General features: G+C 40.6%; 1 protein-coding gene across 1 annotated transcript in view; it reads left to right on the forward strand.

Moving 5' to 3' along the window:
* Positions 1-23,803, forward strand: part of TRPM3 (transient receptor potential cation channel subfamily M member 3) — a 301,300-nt gene that overhangs the window by 256,425 nt on the left and 21,072 nt on the right. Inside the window, exons 17-21 of the mRNA XM_035891054.1 lie at positions 704-932; positions 3,530-3,697; positions 11,099-11,239; positions 16,296-16,424; positions 18,382-18,633. Coding sequence (XP_035746947.1) covers positions 704-932; positions 3,530-3,697; positions 11,099-11,239; positions 16,296-16,424; positions 18,382-18,633 — 919 coding nt within the window. The remainder of the gene's footprint in view (positions 1-703; positions 933-3,529; positions 3,698-11,098; positions 11,240-16,295; positions 16,425-18,381; positions 18,634-23,803) is intronic.

Genomic DNA, 23,803 nt, shown 5'->3' on the forward strand with positions numbered 1-23,803 from the left:
AGTCCCTTTAGAGGAAATCTAAAAAGCTTTTAAACAACCTGTCTGCCAGTTGCTAGCAGTATAATTTCTGAAATGAGAACATGTCAAGAAGGCAATGAAATATCTACATTGTCTATGTGTTCTCCCTCAAGAGTCAGGCTGCAACCTTCCTCTGTGCTTTTTCAAGGTGTTCTGTTCATCCCAAGCAGAACAATTGTTGAAATCCTGATGAATATAGTATTCAGGCAGAAGTGTTAATTAACCAAGAGCTCATGCTTAGGTGAGCAAGCCAAGATACTACATTCCGTAATAATCTTTCCTGATGTTAAAAGTCTGAGACACAGAATTTAAAAAAGGGTGTTGGACAGTCCTTTTTCCAGGAGACTTGACTGTGAATCCATAAGCAAACAGCACAGAAGCAATCCTCTAAGCTGCAGATAACCAGAGGATTTCAGCTAGAGAATGTCAGGGAGGTGGGCAGGCGGGTGGGAGCAGACAGCTGGTAGGTGTGGGTGCTCATCACTGCTAAGTTGGGGCACTTATTTATATGCCTACCATTAGCCACTCACATTTGAAAATGTGGGTTTCTGTGTGTACAGTCAACATCACGATTTGCGTGATGGAAGGTGATGCCCCCCTTGCAGAGGCTGTCGGTTGCAGAGGGGTGTTTTCTGCAGCAGGCTGCTTGGGCTAAGGGGAATGAACGAATGTTCCTCTGTTGCAGGGACTTCGGCCAGTTGGCGGTGGAGCTGTTGGACCAGTCATACAAGCAGGATGAGCAACTGGCAATGAAACTGCTGACCTATGAGCTGAAGAACTGGAGCAACGCCACATGCCTGCAGCTCGCAGTGGCAGCCAAGCACAGGGACTTCATTGCTCACACTTGCAGCCAAATGCTGCTCACAGACATGTGGATGGGCCGCCTCCGGATGCGGAAAAATTCTGGCCTAAAGGTCAGCACTGTTTTAAAATAAAATTAACAGAGGATTTCTAATAAATGGTGACGGGGCTCACAGCAAATCAGTAATAATTGGCTCCATTAACCATATTTCAGGTGCTTATTTGTAGTGACATTTAGCAGGGTATATTCTTCCCGTGCTCAGTTTTTCAGAAGGGAGTTTATCACAAACCCAAGTTCAAAGCACCTTACCTAGTTTTTTCATCATCTTTCTCAAAGCTCCCTCCGGCAACAGTGAGAGTTATCAGAATAAGAATTGAGCCAGGAGGTTAGTATGTCACCCTGCCTGGATACGTGAGGAGTTAGCCAAGGTTTTTAAAGATAAATAAGGAAAAAGGATGTGTAAGTGAATTAACTGCTAGTAAAAGGTGCTGATCCAACAACCTTCCCCATAAGAGGCCAATTTTCTTGCAATCCCCTGCCAATCTTCCTGATGACTGACCTGAAGGGACTACCTTAGAGGACCTAGAGGATAATTCAATTTTCACAGCTGTTTAAGCTTTACTTCCACGGTTAGCAAAACTGCTAACTGACGAAGGTGAATTCTGGGAGGTGAATTTGTGTCCATGGGCTGGCGTCTTTCACCTTCACCAAAGTACTCACCAATCAGCACATAAACAGGAATTGCCTCTTCCTCCCAGTTGATTGAGAAATGTTTTCAGTGAAGCAGTTCTCTCTCCTGCATTAATTGTGCATGTGAAAAGTGGCAATCGCTCAGCTGTTTTGCTGTGGGAAGAGATGTTCAGTAATGGCAAGAACGCTTACGAGTATGTGCATCGTTATCATACTGGGTCTAATCCAGTGACAGTGATGGATGAGAATAAGTGGCTGATAGCATTCTCATCATCCTCCTGCAGGAGCTGTGCGTAAATATTGTTCTGCTTACAGATAGAAAGCATTCCCACATTTGGAGACATCTTTACTGCCTATTTTTCTAACTCGACTCATGGGTCCAGTGCCCTTCAGAGAGATTGCTGCCTTGCTGACTGCTTGACTTTGCAGATATTCAACCTGGGTAGATGGGGATCAGTGCAGCAACTCATATCCACTGCATACTTTCTTCTTTGCAGCATGCATCTCTTAAGCCATAAAATAGACCTTTCTTTCACAATGAACTGAAGGTAGCAGACGTGGTTTCCTTTCAGCTTCTTGTAATGTCACGGCTTCACAAGGATCCATTTCAGTCAGACTCAGTTTCTAGTCTGTGTTTTATTTCACTGAAGCTCATTAGCAGGGCCTGTTTAAAGCTAAAGCACGCTACGGGCTACACGAGCAAGAGGCAGCATGGAAAAGAAATGAATTTGCGAGCGTGAGTCATGGATTATTTCACATGAACAATTTTCTCCCATTGAAACTGGCAAATGGCAAGAAAGCTGAATGTAATTCTTTATAGAGTCTCGCCATGGATGTATAGCGCCAATGGGAGAGGCAATTGTTAATCTTGCCTGTTCTTAAAAATAACCTCTCTGGGAAGCCACATCTGCCCATAACCCTCTCTCCCTGGACACATCCTTTTGCTGCCAGCCTGGGAAGAGCAGTGCAGGCAGCCTGGTGCTCAGCTCTTCTGAGGCTGGGCACAGCATTCATACACGCTAACTGCTCCTAATTGCGGTACTTTGGATGGTTTCAACAACACACGTGCTGCCTGTCAATATGATGAGCACAAGCAGTCATCCTCTCTGACCTGCCAACAAGCTAACTATCTGGTTTCACTGTCATTTAGGGAGAGATTTATAACAAAATCATATTCCATGAGATTACAGCATAACCAGGAAAAGCTATTGTGCTTATGAATACTGACAGGCTGCTTCTTTTTGTATTATTATGATATCTCTTCAGTTACTCTACTGCTTTAACCCCAAGCATCGTTCATTGCATATATCCACACAAGGTAATTTTAACGGCTTCTGCACTCCCACACCATAAGAGAGGGAAGGCAGAAAAGAAAGAGCTGGCATTAACATGAGCACTACGTGACTGCCAGGTTACTGAAGCAAAGACTAAGGGGCTGCATACCTAAGCACATCAGCATTTGCTATTGCTGGCTTTGCCTTATCTCCTCAGAACTATACATGCTTGCACCTTGTCTACCTGTGTGCACTAGGTATGGATGCAGAGAGCTTGAGACCTATTAACCCTCTCTGTAGAAATCAAAACTGCTTGTTTTAATTTACGCTGATATTCATTTAATTTACAGTGATAGTGTCTATTATGTAAAATGCAGAAATTTGCAGGTCCAAGGTCTGAACAGCCCTGTGATCCCATCTGCCATTGACCTTATGTAATATTTTGTAAATATATTCTGGTTTGTAACAATATGCGTCTGATGAGCAAGCAGATAAAATATTCAAGAGAGGCAATTAGCCACAGCACTCACAGCAATGCTAATAGAAGTTACGTGGTTTGTTTCGCTATGGAGCTCTGAAAACATTACCCCAAGTAACAAATACTCTATTGTCATAGAAACTCCCATGCACACATATCTTTCTTTTCCTAAATGTCCTGAGGGAGTGGTCTATTTGATACTAAGTAACCATCATGATTGTAATCTGTTTACTGTGATGATTATTGTTATCATTATTATTGCTTTAGGTAATTCTAGGAATTCTACTTCCTCCTTCAATCCTCAGCTTGGAGTTCAAGAATAAGGATGATATGCCTTACATGTCCCAGGCCAATGAGATCCATCTTCAAGAGAAGGAGCCAGAGGAACCGGAGAAGCCAGTGAAAGAAAAAGAGGAGGAGGACATGGAACTCACTGTAAGTGCTGACAATAAATCACCAGCCTCAGTGCTGTCAATTTGTTATTACCACCTCTGTGGGCATTGCAGGCTGTCTGATGGCTAAATTTAGCAGACAATAGGATACCACTCTCAATACTCCCCTCTCTTCAGTGGGACTCAAACCAGACAAGTTGGCGTCAATGTGTCTTGAAGTTGCAGCAGTGCATGGTGATGCTGAAGCATCATGTTGTGATGTAGTATCCTCTATATTTTGAATCAACGTGATGCCACGTTGTCTGAAATAAATTCATGAGATTTCAGATTTGAAATCACTTGGCCATGATAGATGAGTGGGCCTCTCTTGTAGAAGAGAAGCTTGCTAAGTCTTCCTTTGGGTGGAAATGCCCAAAGTTTCATAGAAGCTAGAAAATATTTTTTTTTCTTTTGGTTAACTTCATTAGAGGGCAAGTAAGCATTCAAACAGGCAAGAAAAGTGATGAAACATTTTTCAAAATTCTTTATGAATTTGTGGTCATTGCCTCTTACACATACACACACGCAGTTTTTAATCCACTGAAGACATTAACAAGCAGCCAGACAGCTCAGCCCTTACTAAGAGCTTCTGCAGCTCAGCAGAATCATGTAAGGAAGGACTTGTCTGTATTAGTAACAGAGCCCTAGAGGAATAATTTGCACCGCAAAGAGAATCAAATAGCTAAAGCTCTGAAAACTACACAACTCACCGACTTCCAGTCTCTTGTTCTCAGACTCATTTGACACTTCTTAGTTTGGGCAATTATCATATGAGCTATCAGACCTGCCTTAGCTTAGTTTGGTTTGCTTTGGTTTGGGTTTGATTGTGGTGGCTTTGAAAGGCTTAAAACTCAACCCCAGCTGGTAAAGGTCAGGACAGAGGCATAGAAGTAAAAGGGATTTTCCTGGTTAATTAAAAAAAAAAAAAAAACCAGACTGTTTCCCACAGGCAAACAGCAGGAGCTGCCCACAGGACCCCGACTGCAGGCAGGCAGAAGGACCTGCCTACAGGACCCAATATGCAGGCAAGCCGAAGGAGCAGCCCACAAGACCCACCTACAGGACCCGTTTGCAGGCAAGAACCTGGCCGTTGGGAAGGACCAGTAGCCAGAATAGCCGCAATGGGCCATTCTCTGCTCATTAGCTATTAATTGTAATTTACTGTCCCTGGCTTCTGATCCACTTATGAAGTGCCTATTCAGATCAAATAAGCACTTTGCAAGCTGCCTTTTTCTTGGCAATGGGGAGAAATCTGGGGAGGAAGTCATTTCCATCTCTCTGCAGTTATCCCAGCTCCTGGTTTCTTGTCTACAATACTGTGTTTCCTTTTTACCTTCTGACTCCTGCTACAAGGAAGTGTTGTGTGAACTGGACCTGCTTTTCCAGACGAGTCTTAGATGTTCCCTCCCTTCTCCCTTTCATGTGCTGACAGTCCTATTGCTCTTTCCTGTCATTGACTCTGCCCTTAACACCTTCAAATCTGATGCATCATTCTAGTGAAGTTTCAGACACTTACAGCCTTTTCTATAAAATAAGTACTGTTTCTGTGGAGTCCAGCAAGTTTACAAGCAATATATTTGGTATACCTTTGCTGACATTTCTGCGTATAATCTATACCGTGATGCAGGACTTCTAACACAGCTTCGTCACTCAGGTGCCCTTCAGTGATGAGGAGAGTTGATTTGCTAGTGAAGAGACCTTTGCATATATTTCTCTGGTTAGATGCCATAGCCAGTTATACTTAGCCACCTTCAGGCACTGTGTCAGGGAGAGTGTTCCTACCTGACATGTTTTGAATGCAAGAAAATATTTTAGATTGACTTTTGGCATTGTTCCAGCCTTAGTCAAATGGTCTGGCATAAGTTAGGTTGGGTCTCTTCTCTACTGATGAGAGGATGCCTGCAAGACTGTTTGGGAAGTGCCTTTTTGAAGTTTCCCTTTAGCCACACTTATATTAAGGATGCCTAATTCATAGTTCAAGAAGATCAATAGTTGATTGTGATGTGATATCACAAATGTTTAATCAATTGCTGAACTCCGGCTCAATAGATTGGGCACTCACCCTAACCTTGCGAATATTGTATTCAGAATGACCTGCATATTTTTCGTCACATTTTTTCCTTTCAGGACAAACAAATAGGGGTGGGTTTTGGGGTTGGGTTTTGTGGGTTTTTTTGTGATTGCCACAGGGTTTTTTTATTAATTTACTTAATTGGCACATGACTATTCAAAATATTTTCAAAATGTTTCCATGGTTTGGGTTTCTGAGATTTGTTCAGCTTAAAGCTTAAACAAACAAAATTGATGAACTAAAAATCATTTGGATTACCTCAAAAGTCCATTTCTGGCAAGTAACGTATCAGCCAAACAATCTGCCTAACTCTGTTTTTAATCATTCCCAATGAATACTTCTCAAGTCTCTGTGTTCCTATAATATTACACCCATATGCATTTTTATAAAAGTACTGCTAAGATAAGTAGATCACATCTAGTCAAGGTCTGTTCACTGATTTCTCATGAGGTCTTGCAGGTCCTGCACCGCTAAGCCCAGGTGACTAATGATAGGCCCAAAGAGTCAGTTTCTTCCTCTGGACTGCACTTGTGCAGAGTGGGTGAGGTACAGAGCCACAGTGATTTTTGCACTGTTTTACACCTCATTTGCGCACAAGTATGTACTTGTTTTATGCTCCTCTCAGAGGATCCAGTGGGTAGCTGAACATTTGGATATACTAAAAAGATGTAGTGTTTATTCACTGTAAACTACTTGTTACTCACACCTGCTTTTAACTTCATAACAGATATATGAGAGTGCTGGGCACACATTTCTTTAACACCTAGATGCTAGGCAACAGACTTTCCTTACAGCAGCTACTCACAAAACCACACTTGAATACTGCTCTTATCACCAATACCTCAGCACCAAGGAATTTAACCACAATTTATGCATGGAGCTGCCAGTCATTAATCCCAAATATTAGACGTAGAAGAGTAGAAGAGTACTAAAGTCTAAAGGCCAGGGACATTTTGTATTTGTACAACATCCTGACCAGGGCCTTAATTAGTTGCTGGTATTTAGGTCAGTCAGAAACCCCAGCAGTCTACCTTCCTCGCAAAATAACACTGATTCTGGAAACTGTAACTAGGAGCACCCCTATCCCTATTCAGTGTCTTATTGTTTGGGTATTAGAGTTCTCCAGTAAACAGTCTTATTTCAGAACACAGAATAACTCATCTAAGTCCTTTAGAAGATGTTTCAGTTGTTGTTTTGCTCATTTTGTTCCTATTTTCCACATCAGATAGGAAGTTTGAACTTCCATGGGCAGCACTAAGAGTCTGAGTTAGGACTTTCAGCAGCAGCAAAGCTAGTTATGTTGGCCTCTGAGCTCACATTATCTCATCTGTAGTATGTATGCTTAGCCTTTTCTCCATGGCAAGAACTAACCGAGTATCATACCGCTAAAAATACAGTTCTTTAAGGTAGGGAGGGTTCAAGACTAGTGTCTTTGCGCCCCTGGCCCATCTCACCCAACCCAGTGGGGGCCAGTGCTCGCAGCATCTCACATGCCAGCAGCAAGGCACCCCTTCAGCTCCTGTGGAAAACAACAGTGGGAGACACTGCTGGTGGTCATGAGGCAGAAGCTCTGGCGCTCTGCATAAGAAGGAATCTGCCTCTGTTTCTCTGAGGGTTTGGAAACCCCTCATAACACCACACACAACTGCCCTGGCACTCCCTGTGCCCTTCGCTGTGCTCAGCAGCCAGGATGACTGAGTTCCTGGTACTTTAGCCCTGCCCCTCTGATTTTGCCTTAAAGAACCACTGAGCACAGGCAAAATCCAATTTTACACACCTGTAACTTGAAGGCATTAAGCCTTTTTTCCTACCAGTATTTCAAGGTATTTCAAGGCCGAGAATGGTAACCTTAGAGCAACTACTGTGGAGGCAGCATTTCCATGCATAGCACAGGATATAATGGGGTGTGCAGAGAGAAGTATAGTATATCCACCCAGCTCTGTACTGTTTCTGTGTGAATGTGGGATAAGTCTATATGTGGCATGTAGATTTCACTAAGGATAAAATTTGAAGAGCCTATGATAATTCTAGCAGGACTGAAATCCCCATTATTTAATTATAAAACAGATAAATATATTATAGAATCATTACTATATTAATATATATTCATATATATGAATGCAGAAATGCACAACCCAAAACTGTCCTGGTTACCTATCAGTGAACAGTCCTCAATTATATAAAGCAAAATGTGGGGGGAAAAAAAAAAAACAACCCCCCCAAAAAAACCAGAATCCTGATTAGAAAAATCTCCATGTAAAAACTATGCTCACATCAATCCCCTCAGGCTAAAATGATGCAGTTGTACTGTACTTTACAATGTAGTTGAGCTGCTGTCAGGCTTACCTTGCATGACTCATGGTGAATCATGGACAAAATTGTGTATTAGAGAAAGAGATGCCGCCCACACAGAGCAGTGTCTTGAGTTATTCCCACCCTATTGCTTCCCCCTCCAAGTGAAAACACATTTGTTCACATTCAGCATTGCAGCTATTCTGTTAGCACAGTCACTTAGGTTATTTCTGTATGTTTCTAATGGGGAGGCTTCTCAGTTTGTTAATACTGTGATATAATTAACAGTCGGGGACATCAGGTCAAATCTAATCCCCAGCCATCTCAGAGCAATTCCCCATCTGTAGCATGGGGGAAGGGAGAAGTTAGTATTATGTGATACAATTAATTCAAAAATAATTATAACAACATAAAATCACAGCATCATTGTCAACAAGAAAGCAATAACAAACAGGAAATCAGCATCCATGAGCTTAAAGCATAAATCCAGGTACTGAAAGACCATTCTCCTAAAAACGTCCATAACTCACTGATTCCAGTGAGAGATAAGGGTGTCTCAGAATTAGTAAATTTGTAAAATTGTGGAGGATTTAAATTCTGTAAAATGTCTTTCACTAAAGCATGGCACTGCTCATTTGCTAAAGCTGACAGCATTCATTTTCACTCTGCTGCAAAATTCCTGAGCACCAGAGGACAGCAGAGCCAAAGCCTTGGGAAAAGCTACAGGAAACTGTAGCACCAGATGGCGGCTTTCCCTAAAACAGCATCAGGAGGCAGGGAGAAGCAAAGAAATTAGTGCTTTCTTGGGCTATAATTTTCCCAAAGCATTCAGGTCATGTTCCACTTTTCTTCCCAAATAAAAAATCCCTGATATAGATGAGGGAATCACTTTGGGTTTGCAGACTTTCGGGTAATGATACCTGGGGTTCTGTGAAGGCTGCGTAATCTCTGCTGCTATATTTATGTTCAGTAAGTCTCATGTTCTTGCAGACTACCTGCTTATTTAATAAGAACTCTTCTCCTCTGCTTAACAACCACTTCATCTTCCTTTTATATGGAGCTCTTGGTGGACTTTTAAGGGGTTTTATGTGCTCTGTGAGAATCACCAGGAGGTACATTTAATTTTTTAATATGCATTGTTTTATCTACATTTATGGCAATGAACTTAGAAATCTGCAGGCATAAAAAGGTAAAGGAAATAGGTAACTTCATCAAAGCAGGCTACAGTTTTGAGAGGTTCTCAGCAGGTTAGTTTCAGTACAGTATATTAGCATCCTGAATCTTTGTTCTATTTTATTAAAAATGTGCAGGGCAACATCTGTGCATAGTCAAATTCCAGAACATAAGGGACCACGTGGAAAGTAATAACACCAGAGGAAAAAAATAACTGCATAAATGAAATTAAGAGAAATATTAAGTAGGAGCCATTTAGGACCATACACGCTCCTAATAATGTTACCAATGTCTACAGTGACTGAAAGAAAAAAAAAATTCATCGTCAGTTTATCATTACAAATTACTATTTTACAGGACCAAACACCTATATGAATAAGCTCCACATGAGACCTAGAAAAAGGAAGAAAAGGAAAGATTGTGATTCTTACTTTTAAATATGTGAGGAGTGCATCTCCTCTTCCTGCAGGGCACTAGAACCAGATCAAATACCTCATCTGAAGCCGATTAGTTAAGTATGTGCTGAACACCCTGTTGAATCAGAGAGCACAGAGACAGATAAAAGAAGGACCTCTTAATTGAAAGACAATATGTCTGGCATCTAATTGTTCTCTTTAGAGGCTTAGTTTTCCACGTTTTTAAGTTGCAGATGAGAAGAATGTTATCTTCAGGGATGGTGAAAGTTTGCTTCAGTTAACATGAAAGTACAAAAGTGCTTTGATCAACTTGTAGAAAAACATTATAGAAGCATTTAAATAAAAGCATCGTGGTGCAATCACTGCATGCTTAGATAGGACAGTTGTATCTCAATTCTTGCAATTGCTTTCATATGCAAGAGAGCTGCCAGAGGTGCTGCCACAAACTAAATAGTGAGAACTTGCTCAGGGCACAGTGACCTAAAAGCCACTCTTACTCCACTGTTCACCAAATAATTTTTTCAGAAAAAAACATTTCATAGATCACACTGCACTCTAAATGCAAAGGACACCTTTTTTAAGCATTAACTTCAGTGAGTATATAGTTTAGTCACTCCTTCCACCCCTCTGCAGCAGAAGTTAAGAGTAAACAAAATATTACCATCTTTTGCCTGGTAGGTTTGCACTTATAGCTGAAAGCTTCTTATGTGTTTCTGGAGCTCAGCATAGCTCTTCAGGGAGCCTGAATTACAATGGTAACAGTAAGATCAAGCCTAACAGAGGCAGTGCATGAGCAGTCTGGAACTTCATTATGGAAGAAGCTACAATCATGCAGAAGGATCTTTCAATCTGAGGCCTTAATGCCGCAGTGAACTCTGCAGGTCAGCCCTCTGCAATCGTGTTAAGTTCACTGCGGGATCATCGCCTGCAACAGATCCAGTGATCAACGTAAAAAGAGTCACTGGCTTCATTGCTTCCGGTCCAGCAACTGCCAACTCATCTTTCCCCTTGTTGTTCTCTCTCAGTCTCAGCCTTACGAACTTCTCTTTGTTTAAAACCAAAACGTATCTGTTTTCTGTGTGCATCTGTTTATTGTATAAAAGTACACCACAAAAAGCTGTTGTCAGGTAAAAATTTTGCTGTTCATACAGCAAAAGGAAAAAATGTTCTCCACATCTCATTTTTTGCTCACCAGTCAAGGATTTCACACTGGTGCTGACAGTTGTTGCCAAAGCATTGCTTTTTCAGTTTGCAAAGTATTAAACAGCAGCTTCCCTGCAAAAAAAGATAATTTGAGAACAAAGCATTTTCCACCTAGCTAGCTATGGTCACCTGATTTTGTCTAAAGATCAAGAAATCAGAGAAGTTTTGAATAGTTTCCTTTTGAAATTTAAAAAAATAGCTTAATTTGTCTTTCATAAGGAAAGAAACACAAAAATGTCCTTTCTTGTAGGCAATGCTGGGACGAGGCAATGGAGAGTCCTCAAGAAAGAAAGAGGAAGAGGAAGTTCAGAGCAGGCACAGACTGATCCCTGTTGGAAGAAAGATTTATGAGTTCTACAATGCTCCCATCGTTAAATTTTGGTTTTACACAGTAAGATACATTTCCTGTTGTATTACTACTGTTCGGGCGAATAACTGAAATTGGATTAAGGTCATCTTGTGTGTTTCATTGAAGGTCTTCATCTGCATGCATTGGAGGGCTTACCTGTAAATTGTTTAATAAAAATCTTCTGTGGAGGTCAGCTAGTGCTTGCAAACCTGTCAAAGACTTTTAAAGACTACCATTTCATTCAGGATGTTAGGGGTTAAAATTTGAATGACTGTGCATGCTTTTCTTCAAATACAACAATAAGTGGCAGTCTGATGCAGTCAGTGCTCCCAAGGAATTCCCTATAGGAGAATTCCCAATAGGAGAGCTCCCAGTAGGAAGCCCAATGGGAGGCTGGGCTGAATCAGGATATCGGATTGTATAATAGTTGATGAAAAAAAGAAGCAGATATAGCACATCTTTTCTTGGAACATTTTTTCTTCATTCTGTTTTGACTAGTCTGCAGTGTCTCTCAGAGAAAGTGTTTGTGTAAGTACCCACAAGATAGCAAAGGCATGAGTAGCAGCTAAGGTACGATTCTCAGGGACAAATTATGTCAAACCAGTATAATCTCCTTGTGTTATAAAGAAACAGACCTTGTAGATGAAGTACAAAATAAATTGTCATGTATTTTGACTAAAGTAAGACAGTATAAAAAATTTACACGGTAATCTCAGAGATAAATTAATAACTGCTATATTAAAGTTACTATGTGGATACAAAGCTTTTTGACAATTAGTCCTCAAGAATAGGTATTAGTAATTCACTATCAAGCTGGAAGCAGGGATCAGAAAGGATTCCATTAGGGTCTCTCCTACATCAGGTCCTATCTGATATTTTCATTCAAAACTTGGATGGTGAAGTAGAGATTAGCTATTAAATTTGCAAATTGCACTGGAATGTAGAAGGATGAGATCAAAAAGTAAAATGAACACAGGAAGTAATCCCTTCAGTCCCCTTGGCTGGAATATTCTATCCCAGTTCAGCTTCATGCATTGTGTGACAAGTATGGACTGGTTTCAAGGACACAAAAAAGAACAAGAAAAATGTTTCAAGAGGTCTGTAAAACATGACTTAAGGGGAAAGATTTAAGGAAGTGAGGCTGTTTTCTCTGGAAAAAAAAAAAAAGAAGTCTGCATAAGAATGTAATAGTCTTCAAATATGTGCAAGTAGCTGCAGAGGGGAACAAAATGGAATAATCTCCAAATCCTTGCTAAATAGAACAAGAAGTAATGGTTTCAGTTGCAGCAAGGCAGTTCTGGATAAGATGTTAGGAAACAGTTTCAAACTGCTCTGAGAAGTACTGTCATAAACTGCGTAAGGAGATGGTAGATTTTCCACTACTAGTTTATCTTACCAAAACATACGTCCATTACGGTACACTGTAATTAATCCTGCCTCAGCACCATGGAATTGGCCAGATGATTTCAGGTCGTTCTTCCCAGTTATATTTTCCATCATTCTGCTGAATGCACAGCAAATCATAAAGAATGCATCCTTCTGTAGATGACTTCTTATAAGAAAAATTGCCTTGCTCATATTCAGGCAATGCGTTTACAGAGAGCAAAACCAACTCACATTAAGAGCGACTAAACTGTGGTGGACAGCTTATGCTAGCAAATAGCTCCAGTTTGGCAACTCAGAGTAACTACTTGCTGAACTGTGTGGCCATTGAACATTAATCAGGCTGATGAGTCTAGAAACTGCTCATCAGCAGCCTAGTTTCATTATCAATTGCAATATGTATTATGCATAACCAAAAAAGTCTTTATACTGTAAACAGAAAGAAGCATCCTGGCCCTCCCTCTTCGTTCAATTCTGAAATGGGAGAAAAAGATCAATATTGCACTTTCATTTAAACCTGTTCCTACAGTTCTATGTCCTGGGGCAGGTCTCAGTCAAGGTCACTTATTAAAGCTGGATCTTGGCTACACTGAGCTTGAAGAACAAATCAAGGTGGAGTCTGGCTGCAGTGCTTGACCAGTTGGGTATACTGAGAAACTGCTGGAGACTAAAAGCTTTCAGATGAGGGTTAAAATTGCACGGCCTATCACACTTTTCACAAACACACAGGCAGAAATGCTGATCATAGATTTCAAAAGAAATCCCCCAAATTTTCTATTCCACAGTACAAAATGCAAGAAAAGTGACAATACTTATGGCTATTGTATGCCATTTAAAATAGCTTGAATATTCTGTGTCTACTTATCTGCTATTACTCTATAGCTATGTCCACCCTCATTCTTAAAATACAAAAGAGTGGATTGAATATGGGGATGTTTGAGTAAGTAACATACCGGATCAGCAGATGATCCAAAATAAACCTTTTTCTCAAGCAAAAGAAAAACTTTAGCCTTTCTCTCTGGACATGCAGCAGTTTCAAAAGTCAACTACTCTCTTCTGCTTTGTGGTTGTTGCACTGAAAACCATAACTCAAAGGTTTCATCTCACAGATTGCTTGAGGAGAAGAGGGTGGCCTTTCTCTTTTAACTACTGGCTTTAGGCTGAGATGCTAGCAGGATGTAAGAGGCCACATTGCTACCTCTTCTGAGGAGCAATAGCTGCAGAGGGAATTGAACCCTGAGTAAGAGTCATCTTCAAAACACCAAAACGGCCTTGCCCTAAATTTTGCATTTTGGGACCACTCCATTTTATGATCAATTAATTATTGCAATCCGTGAGAAACAGGGAGGGTAGTCTCCCAGTTGAAGCACTTCCCTGCTGGTACAATTTCCAGGTTTGTCCCTTACCATAATGAGTATTTGAATATTTTCTATAGAAAGGGACAGCAACCATAGGAGGGCAGGGAGCAACCCAGACTAGAAACTTCTTAGCAGGCATTCCTTTCCTTAGTTTCTTGAGGTACTGCCCTCAAGAGGAAAAATGGCAGCGCCTAGCTCTTTGTCAAGCCATGTAAAAACAAGAAAATAGGTTCAGCTTCTTGTGTAGCAGCACTTTCAAAGAATCTTGAGTACCAGCATGGGCAGATGGACTGAGGTTTGACCACAGTGTGGGATCAGGACATCATCCTGAAAGGCAGGAACAAGTTACAGGTGTGGGGAGGGAGAAGGAGGGTGTCACTCACTGTCTGAAAGGCTTGTGTCTTGGGTTCACGTGGTGTGGTTTCAGCATCACCTTATTCTTAAATCAAGATTTTTTTTCTTTTTCTTTTTTTTTTTTTTTTTTGCCAAGCAAAAATTATCAGCAATTTTCAGCAAATTTGGATTGGCAAAAAACTCAAACCAAACAACCCCAACATCTCAAAAGAAAACCAAGAAGAAGCAAAAGTCCCTAGTTACACTGAGGATCTTGTGGTTTCTGTCACCTTTGTAACCTTAATGTCCCTATTCTCTTGCCACGCTAACTGCAAGTGCTCACCAAAGACTGCTGAGTCAGACCAAATTAATAAGATTCACTGATAATTAATAACCAATAAGATCTAAGAGGAGGGGTGTTCGGTGACAGTATCACCAGGCTTTTTGAACTGTACTAGAAGGTGTTATTTCAGCTAGGGAGGTGTGTGTCCAGTTCTGCCTGGCCAGATAGTTTTTACTGACTCAGCTGACACTCTAGATGCTGATATAAGTCAATATTGCTCTCCATTTCCTTTAGGAGTGTTAAGGGAAGACCAATCTCTAGACCTGAGTGTTGCAATCCATCATCACGCACAAACTGAAGTATAAATGAGATTATTTCCTCCTCTGTTTTATGTAGACAAGAAGCAGTGGTTCAACTGGCTGTCTTCTCTGTACTGATAGTTATGGCCAACATAAAGAATTGTCTTGAGTGTCCTTCAAACCAACAACTGGAAGAAAAGCCAGAACCCTGTGGTTTCTACACAGAGCAGAAGTTACATTCTCAAACAAATACAATAAGACTATAAATCCTGTTCTGTGATATGCTGAACACTGAAATAATCCTACCCGAAAGTCTCAAGCCCCTCTGTGGTTGTTTCATGTTAAGTCTGACACCAAGTACACAATAGTTGTGAGTAACATGCAGTTGAGAGAGAGAAACTGTATTGAAATACAGATGTATGGAATAAGCTTTCTGCCACAATGACTAAAATGTTCATGCACAGAACTGAATCATCTTTTCTCTGATTTAAAGTTGGCTTAAGAAGCATTTTCTTGTAGGGCTGCTGTTTGAAAGGCAAGTAGACAGGCAGTTGGATTCTGGCCACCACAGACCCCAGCCACAGCCATGCATCCTTGCTACAGCCCATGCTACAGTGTGGCACTTGGGTTTCTCTGCGTTTTATGAACTTGATGATACAATTTGCCTATCTTGTCTTTTTTTTGACTGACAATTTCATTACGTTCAGCATGTAGAAAGAAAGGAAAAAGAAACTAAAACCACAATCCACACTTTCCACTTTGTCAATAATTAGGCCAGAAGGTAGATATATTAGAGAAGGAAAAGCAAAACAGTTATGTATAAAAACTTGCAAAAAATGTAAGGCAAATGAATGCATGGATATGCCTGGCTACTTGCTGCAGCAATCTAAGTAGAAGTAGCAGCATTTTGGGGAGGAATTATGGCATGGGTTAGGTCAGTACTACACTGGGTAGGAAGACCTCTAGCAACAACTAGGACCTTCTGGGAGCCAGGCAAGGATTGTGCAAAAAGGATTTGGAATGCCAGAGTCAGCCTAGGCTGGGTGAACAGAGAGAAAAAACACAGAGGGCACAGGTGTTAGAGGAGTAAAGGGTGTTAGAAGCAGATGAAGGAGAAATCTTCACATAGGTAACTTAGTTTGGTAGTTGGCATAGTGGCATCAGAGTTCCTATCGCTGTGGGGTGATCCAGGGGGACTGCATTAATACAGTTTGTTGGGGAGGCAAATGTAGCTGGAGGAGAGGACATCTGTGCATGTATTTTGCAGATTCCACACTGTATATGATTTAGCAGGAGCTTTTTCAGAAAACCCAGAACACCGTTTGATTGTTCTTCTGTCTAACTCTGGCTACGGTGGAATTAGGAATGTTAAATCATACCCAAGGAACTGGCTCAGTCATATAAATATAGTGACTATTGATACTCATCTTGTTTCTTTACAGCTGGCATATATAGGCTACTTGATGCTGTTCAATTATATAGTGTTAGTGAAGATGGATCGCTGGCCATCTACACAGGAATGGATTGTCATCTCGTACATTTTCACTCTGGGAATAGAGAAGATGAGAGAGGTAAAATCACAGCACTAAAAAATCTATCTTCCTCCGTTTTAAAATCAAGAATCTTTCTGCCTTCCTCCCACAGAATTTCTCTGTTCAGTTTTCTGTGTGATGCACACTTAATAGCATTCACAAGTATGGGGCAGTCTTCTGACATATATTAAAGCTCAGCTATACTTCTTGAAATGTGGCCCAGAAACTAGTGTTTCAGGGAGAAGAAAAGGAGATACACTATAACAGAATGAACACAGAGATGTGGTGACAGCGGGACAACTGAAAAGCCCGTGGTCAATTCCCCACCCCACCCCAAATAGAGTTCATTCAAAATTTACAGATATTGTCTGGCCAAGTATTTCATGCAAAGGTTTGAAATAAAACCAGCTATAACTGTGAGGAAATTTAGATCCACATTGAATATTGCAGCACATTCCTAATAGGATTTCCCCTTTTTAATCTTGAAAATTTTTGCTAATTATGTCAAGCAATAGCATGCATCTCCCTAAAGATGCTAAAGCAGACACAGAGAGCAGAGACAGAGCATTTAAGGTGGCGCTCAGTCTGCAGGCAGGGTGAAGTTGTTCTGCCATCCCCTGCCCCTCATAGTGTCTCCCACTTGCAGCTACCGCTGTGCCCTTTTCACTTGGCCAAATGTGCATTTATTCCACAATGACACCAGAGGCCAAATTCAGCCCTGATGTGAGTGGGCGTGAGCCCCGTTGACCTCAGCTGAAACAGCACATTTGTACCCCTGGGCTGAATTGTTACCATCTACATTTGTATTTTCTGCAGCAACTGCTTTTGAGGACTAGACTAAAAATGGTCTTGCAAAAGCCACTTAGACTTCAAAGACAGATGTCAAACTCTGTACAGCTAATTCTACATTATAAATAAAAAGAACAGAGGAAAAGACACTATTTGTGTGGTCTGTAATGAGTGTTCTTCACTAAACAAAAGAAAAAGGAAAACAGTGGCAATGGCCACATGAGGACTCTGCAACACTGATGGGGACAAAGCACTGCTGGCTCAGTAGGTGGGAGGCTGCTGGCAGGAACCGTGTGTGCCATTTTTGTCTAATCATTTGCCCCAAATTGTCCTTTCCACAAAAGTTTATCAAGAACATTTGTCGGAATGGATTTCTAAGCAGATGTTAGAGATTGTTCACAGAAGATGAGCCTAAAATTCATTCTGAAAATGAATTATAAGAAAATTATAAGAATGGCATTCATCTTTTTAAGGAACTGTATGAGCCTGCTCAAATGTTCTCAGGCTAAATATAGAAAATTAAAACAAACAGCTTGTTAACTCACTAAAAGCTAGGAATTATTCATAGATATCACTTGAGGAATAGTTTCAAGAGTAATTCAGGGAAACAATCAAGTCTCCCAGATGATCTTGCAGATAGAATGACGATAAATTCATAAGGTAAGATTAATTATTTTTGTGAATTATATTCTCAGCTGTGGAACTTAGTTTCCAAAACCAGGTCCAACTAGTAGCTAGTATCTCTCTGGATTAAATGTGAAATCCAGATCTTATTATTATTAATTATTTCTTGACAGTTTGATACAAATTTTAGAATAATTTTCTTGAAATTTACAGCTTCTTTAAATGTGAGTTTTCTGAGGAAATATCTTTCTATGTTTCTCCCTGTATTCCAAGACTATAAGTGGGGTCAATAAATTTGAAAAACAAAAAGAAATACATACATTTCTTATGATTTCATGGGGATTTTAGAGCATGTGGGGTTTCGTCCTTTGTCTTTTAAGTATCTTGCACATAGATACAGGCTAAGACTGGTTGAAATGGAAGATTTCTCAAAAAAATCAGAGAGTACATGCAATATTTGTATGATAGGAGTACATCAGCTTTGCTTTTGGCCTTCATGGCATATATCTGTTTACTATAGATTTCTTCAAGCTTAAATTAAGACAACTCAGCTCCTTTCCTCTCCTTGTCCTGTGTCCTTCAGATATTGATGTCAGAGCCTGGGAAACTGTTACAGAAAGTAAAAGTTTGGCTCCAGGAGTACTGGAACGTTACTGATCTCATAGCTATCCTCCTGTTCTCCGTCGGGATGGTGCTCCGTCTGCAAGATCTGCCACTCCGGAGCGATGGCCGAGTGATATACTGTGTTAACATTATTTACTGGTATATACGGTTATTAGACATCTTTGGAGTAAACAAGTATTTGGGACCATATGTTATGATGATTGGGAAAATGGTAAGAGAAGTTGGTGTATTCCTTCTATGTTTTACCAGCATGTCTTTGACTTGGTGTCTTTGGCCAATGACATCACTGCAGATTTATCTGTATTTTTTTTACACGTTAGCATTTTCATGTAAGCTAGAAATCAGTGCCTTACTGAATCAAAACCCCAGCACAGACCCCCGGAGCTGAGGATTAGACTCTCGTTGTTCTGTTAGATGATGTATTGCTTGTCTTTCTCTGAGACCTCTCTTCAACACCAAAACCATCCATTCTACACCCCTGTGCCTCATGTCCAGAAAATACATAGGGTGGTAATTCTCAACTAATTGTAAAGGAGGATGGTTTGTTAAGGTAAAAGTAAAATCTTTGGTACCTTGAGACTCTCAAAGACAGTGTGTCGTAATAGGCATGGTATGTTCAAAACTATAATGGTTATGATTAAGACTGCGACCTTTCTGTAGTTTGCTCCATATCCATGTGTTCTTCCACCTTTCCTGTTCAGGTGTGTCCTTGTGAGATGATAAATCCATTTGCATAACTGCAGCCTCTGTCCGCTGGCCACATCGCATGTATGCAACTTGGCAGGAGTATGAATAGATTATGTAATAATAAATGCATACAGGAGGAACTGAGACATATTTGCTGACAGATTTATAACTTCTGACTTTTTGGCTTCTTCTCTTTATGTTTCAGTAGAAATGTTGCATTAAAGCAGCATTTTGCTTGTATGAGTTAAAGAAAATGGCTGAATTTACAGATGCACATGCACATGTCCCTGATATTTGAGTACCTGCACATGTAGCACGCATATAAACATGCTCGTGTTTTATATGCAGTTATCCAGCCTTTGTTGTGTAAATCATGGCTGTTTCATGCATTCTAGGATTTAAGATTTATTTTTTTAAAAAATAGAATAAAAACCCCTTGAAGCTGACATTCAGTAAAAAAGGTAAACTGAATATTAGCTTTTCTAAATACAACTATTACTGCTGTCTGATTGCTATGTGGACAATAATCAGCAAGTCCAAATAGGCTGTCTGTTGTGTTTGCCTTACCATGGTCCTTAAAGAAAAGACCTAGCCACCCCCCTTCCTCACCATCATAGGAAAAGGGGACATCCATGAATGCATGGATTACATTTGGTCCTTGACATTACATTAGTCACAACAAGCTCAGTGATTCTAAGCAGGTATAAAAATGAAATGCAAAATATATGTCCAGTTAGGCTCCCTACCCAACAGGTGACCAGAGAATTGTTGTCTTATCCCTTAAATTTACCAGCTTTCAACTCCAAACCCACAGTGGTGAGTTTGACAAAGGAACAACAGCTTAGTGAAAAGAAAAAAAAAAAAAAAAGAAGAAGTAGTTGTCAAATCATTATGCCCTGCAAACAGGATTTTGAAGTGTGCTACCTTCCTTCAAGGAAGCCAATAGGATGTTGATGAGAGGGGTTTTGCAGAGCTCCAGAGTACAGAGGTGAAAACACTCAACAGTTCTTCTGGAGGTTACTGGAAAGGGACAGCAGGACAAGAGAAAGGACCAAAGACCAAAGGGAAAGCACTGCATTATCACTTGTTTCTTTTCTGCACACCTGGACTATGTCCCTCCATCAGGGGATCTGGTGGTCACTGCGGCTTACACGATATACAGTGTGTAAAACTCCTAAAAAACTACAACCCCCCCACACTCTGTTGTGTTTTTCATGGGTGCCATGCACAAAAGTTTCAGAGTTGTGGTGCTATCAAAGGCAGTCTAAAACCAGTTCAATAATGAACAGATTGGCCATGAATAACAAACTTGTAGTGGTCAGTGTTATGGATGGCTCATAGGAGCCCAGCTTCACCAACAGTATAAACAGTGGTTTATTTTTCTCCTGAGGTCAACACAGAAAGGTTGAAATCAGCAAAATAATATAATTTCCATTCCTTTGTCATCCTCGCATGTGTGCTAATCAAGCCTCACTCTGCTTTCTGTGGAAAACAAATGCAGGAAAATCACTAGCCTCTGTAGGCTCAGCACCCACTCAGAGGGTGTTGAATTTAGCTACCAGAGTACTCTGGAAATCTGGGAAACTGTTAAATGAGGGAAGTTCTTTTATTTTATGCCTTCCTGTTATTTGATTCTCATACCTCATCCAACTTCCCATGTACTTCGCAACCCTGACACATCCACTTTGCCCATATGTGCAATGTCCAGCTAGTCTGAGTTATACAAATTTGCCTCTCGCATCTATTCTCTGGCCAACTTATTCCCCCGTGTAATGTCCAGCCCATTTATATCAGGCACAGACTTCCCTGGGAGTTGCATCTGCTTGCTGCAGGCTGCAACGGGCTCCCTTTGTATTTTTGTCCATTTACCTCCTTGGGTTCTGTCTTTTTCATTTCATGGTCTTGCAAGTACCATTCAGTACTATGGAGACCATCAAGCTGGTTATACATATTTCTACCAAGTGAGCCCATCACAGCTATTGACTTCCTCAACAGACCATATTTAATGCCTGAACTTTTATCCTGAGCTGCTATTCTAAGTTTTAGGCTCAGGAGGAAAAGGATTACTTTTTCCATCTTTCCAATATTAAGGAACTTTCTCTTCGCCTGCCTCTACATTGTATCCAACAAAACTGCTATAATAGGTTTTAACTCTGGGGACTGTGAACAAACATGCAAGTGAAATTAAGCAAGGGACAGGAATGAGCTTGAGCAGTTTAAAAGCAATGGATTAAAGCAAAGGTGAAGATAGGAGGAGGAAGCCGAATGGCCAAGTTTATTATTATCTACTCATTTCAGCAATAGAATATGCGTATTATAATGTGCTTTTCTGATCTCTGCACAGTGATAGATTTACTCCCCTTTTATTTGGGAATTAAATTAAATCACTGTGGCATGTCAAGAGAGTCGGAGGCATATCAGTTCCCATACTGTGTGGGAATGTCTATATTTTCTTAGCTTCTCTGCAAATGAAAAAGGGGATATGGAGACAGCTTGTTTATAAAACTGCACCAACAGTTCCTCATTTTATCACTTTTTTAAAAAGGTGACTGAGTTCTTCAGAATGACTGAAATGGCCATTGCAGTTGTTAAAATAGCAATTATAATTTGACCCTACAGGCCACAGGGCCTGATGCAATGCCCATTAGAGACAGTGGAAACTCACCTATTTCTATTTCACTGGATTTCAGACAAGCTACTGAGGTTTTAGAAAGATACCCAACTGAAGGAGGGAAAAGCTAATATGCAGCTTGAATAGCAAATAGCACTGAGTATTTTATTGCTTGCAACATGAGGTCAAACCTGTGTGATTCCTGATGAAAAGCACTGGAAGCATTTAAGAAATTGTCTTAAATTGCCACCAACTACTCATTATGTTTATTTGCTTGCATGACATTTTAAAATAGATTATATTACATCATATCATCTTATATATTTCTACCTGAAACAAAGTTTCATCAGAAAAGAAATGGGGAACTAGGTCTCATATCCAAATTCTTCCCTAAAAGCAGAAATAACTAAGTGTAATTATGCAGCTTTCCCATTTTAGGATGCTATCTGAGGTACAATGATCTGGAATTCCTCTTCAGCCAGGTTTTCTTGAGAGATTAATGCTCTGAATAACATAGGAATGTTGATGATTTACTTGCCTGGTTTTTCATTCTTTAAAGCATTTCTTTTGCTCTCTCATGCCCCCAGGGTTTTTTTCTTTCTTTCCTGCATTTTTATGGACCTCAAGCCTTTTGTTTTCCCATGCTTTTTTTTCACTTGTCCCTGGTTCCTTCTTTCCAGCTCCTTGAGTCTCTCCTACCAGACCCCTGCCCTACAGGTATCTTTCTCCTACAGCCTCTCTCTCAGTAAATATGGGAATATCCTTTTCTTTTTGCTCCTCTGTATCCCTCTCTGCTCTCTGTTAGATACTTTCCCAGTGTTACTTTGACCTCAGGTCTCTCTCCTTGTGCTTTAAACCTGAAGAACCCCTGCAGCGGTGCCAGATCCATCTGCGGCAAATGAGTCCGCTCTGCCACCAGCTCTTGTCATGAGCAACCCCTCTCTTGAGCTGCAGCAGGTCCTCCATGGGGCAATGAGGCCACCGGTTGAGGTGCAGGTTGGTTGCACACCTGCCTTCCAGGGAGGGCAGAATGCAGGCGAGCCAGAAAATGCAGAGACTGAAGGGATTAAAACTCATAAGGTTTAGAGCAGTTTTGGGGTGAGTTTTGACCAGAGGCAAAAGTTACATCCAAAGCTGTGAAAAACAGCTCTGTTGTAACAAGCCCTATAACTAAAGACCTATAAGCAAAGCTGTAACTAAAGGTTTTAAGGGGATCTTACCAGGGACCTTACAGGACTCCCATATTTTTCACATTCATTTTGGGTTATAAAGCAGCTCTGCTGTTGATGCCCATTGCTTTGCTCTCTGGAGGGTCTTTTCTAGCACAGCTCCTTTTCTAATCTGCAGCCTCTATTCAGCACATCCTAGGATTGCTGTCCCACTTTTTCAGGAACATTTTGAACGGGTAGACACTGTTTGCAAGCACCAATTAAACTTGTGCATATGCTAATGCAGCTTTCAACAATGGAGAAGAATAGAGTTGGTTGTCTGTGTTATTTGCATTTATTTTTTTAAAATATGGCCTTTGTCAGACTCCCCCACCAAGCTGATTTCTAGTCCAGCCAGTATCACAGCTTTCCTTTCTCACTGGTTGCCACCATGGTGTCCCTTCTGCTGCAATAACAGGCTGTTCTGCCACCCGTTACTCCTTATGTTAGATGCAGCTTCCTTCCTTTGCTCCAAGACAATGACTACCAGTGAATAAAATAATCATGTCAGCCCTTTTGTTTTGGTACATGCCACTAGGTGCCTATAAACAATACATCATCTCATGACCCTTGCCCAGACCAGGCGACTGATTCTAGTGAACCTATATTCTTGTTCAGGCAACTGGTGTGACCAGATGGTATCTTGTATTTTCAAGCCTATTCATAACATTTAAATTGTTTTTAAAAGCAGCACTGGGTAAAATCAAGGACACAATAATACTGCTTCGCTTCTTTGCAAATGAAATTTGTTATGTGTAAAACTGAGAATGGCTTTTCAAAATTTGTTTTTGAAAATTCTGTCTCTAAGATTTACAAACTTTTTTTGCAGCACATAATAATAGGAATATGGACAAATAAGTACCTCTAATTCTTGT

This window comes from Egretta garzetta, unplaced genomic scaffold, assembly GCF_000687185.1.
Source record: "Egretta garzetta isolate BGI_Z169 unplaced genomic scaffold, ASM68718v1 scaffold173, whole genome shotgun sequence".
NCBI lineage: Eukaryota > Metazoa > Chordata > Aves > Pelecaniformes > Ardeidae > Egretta > Egretta garzetta.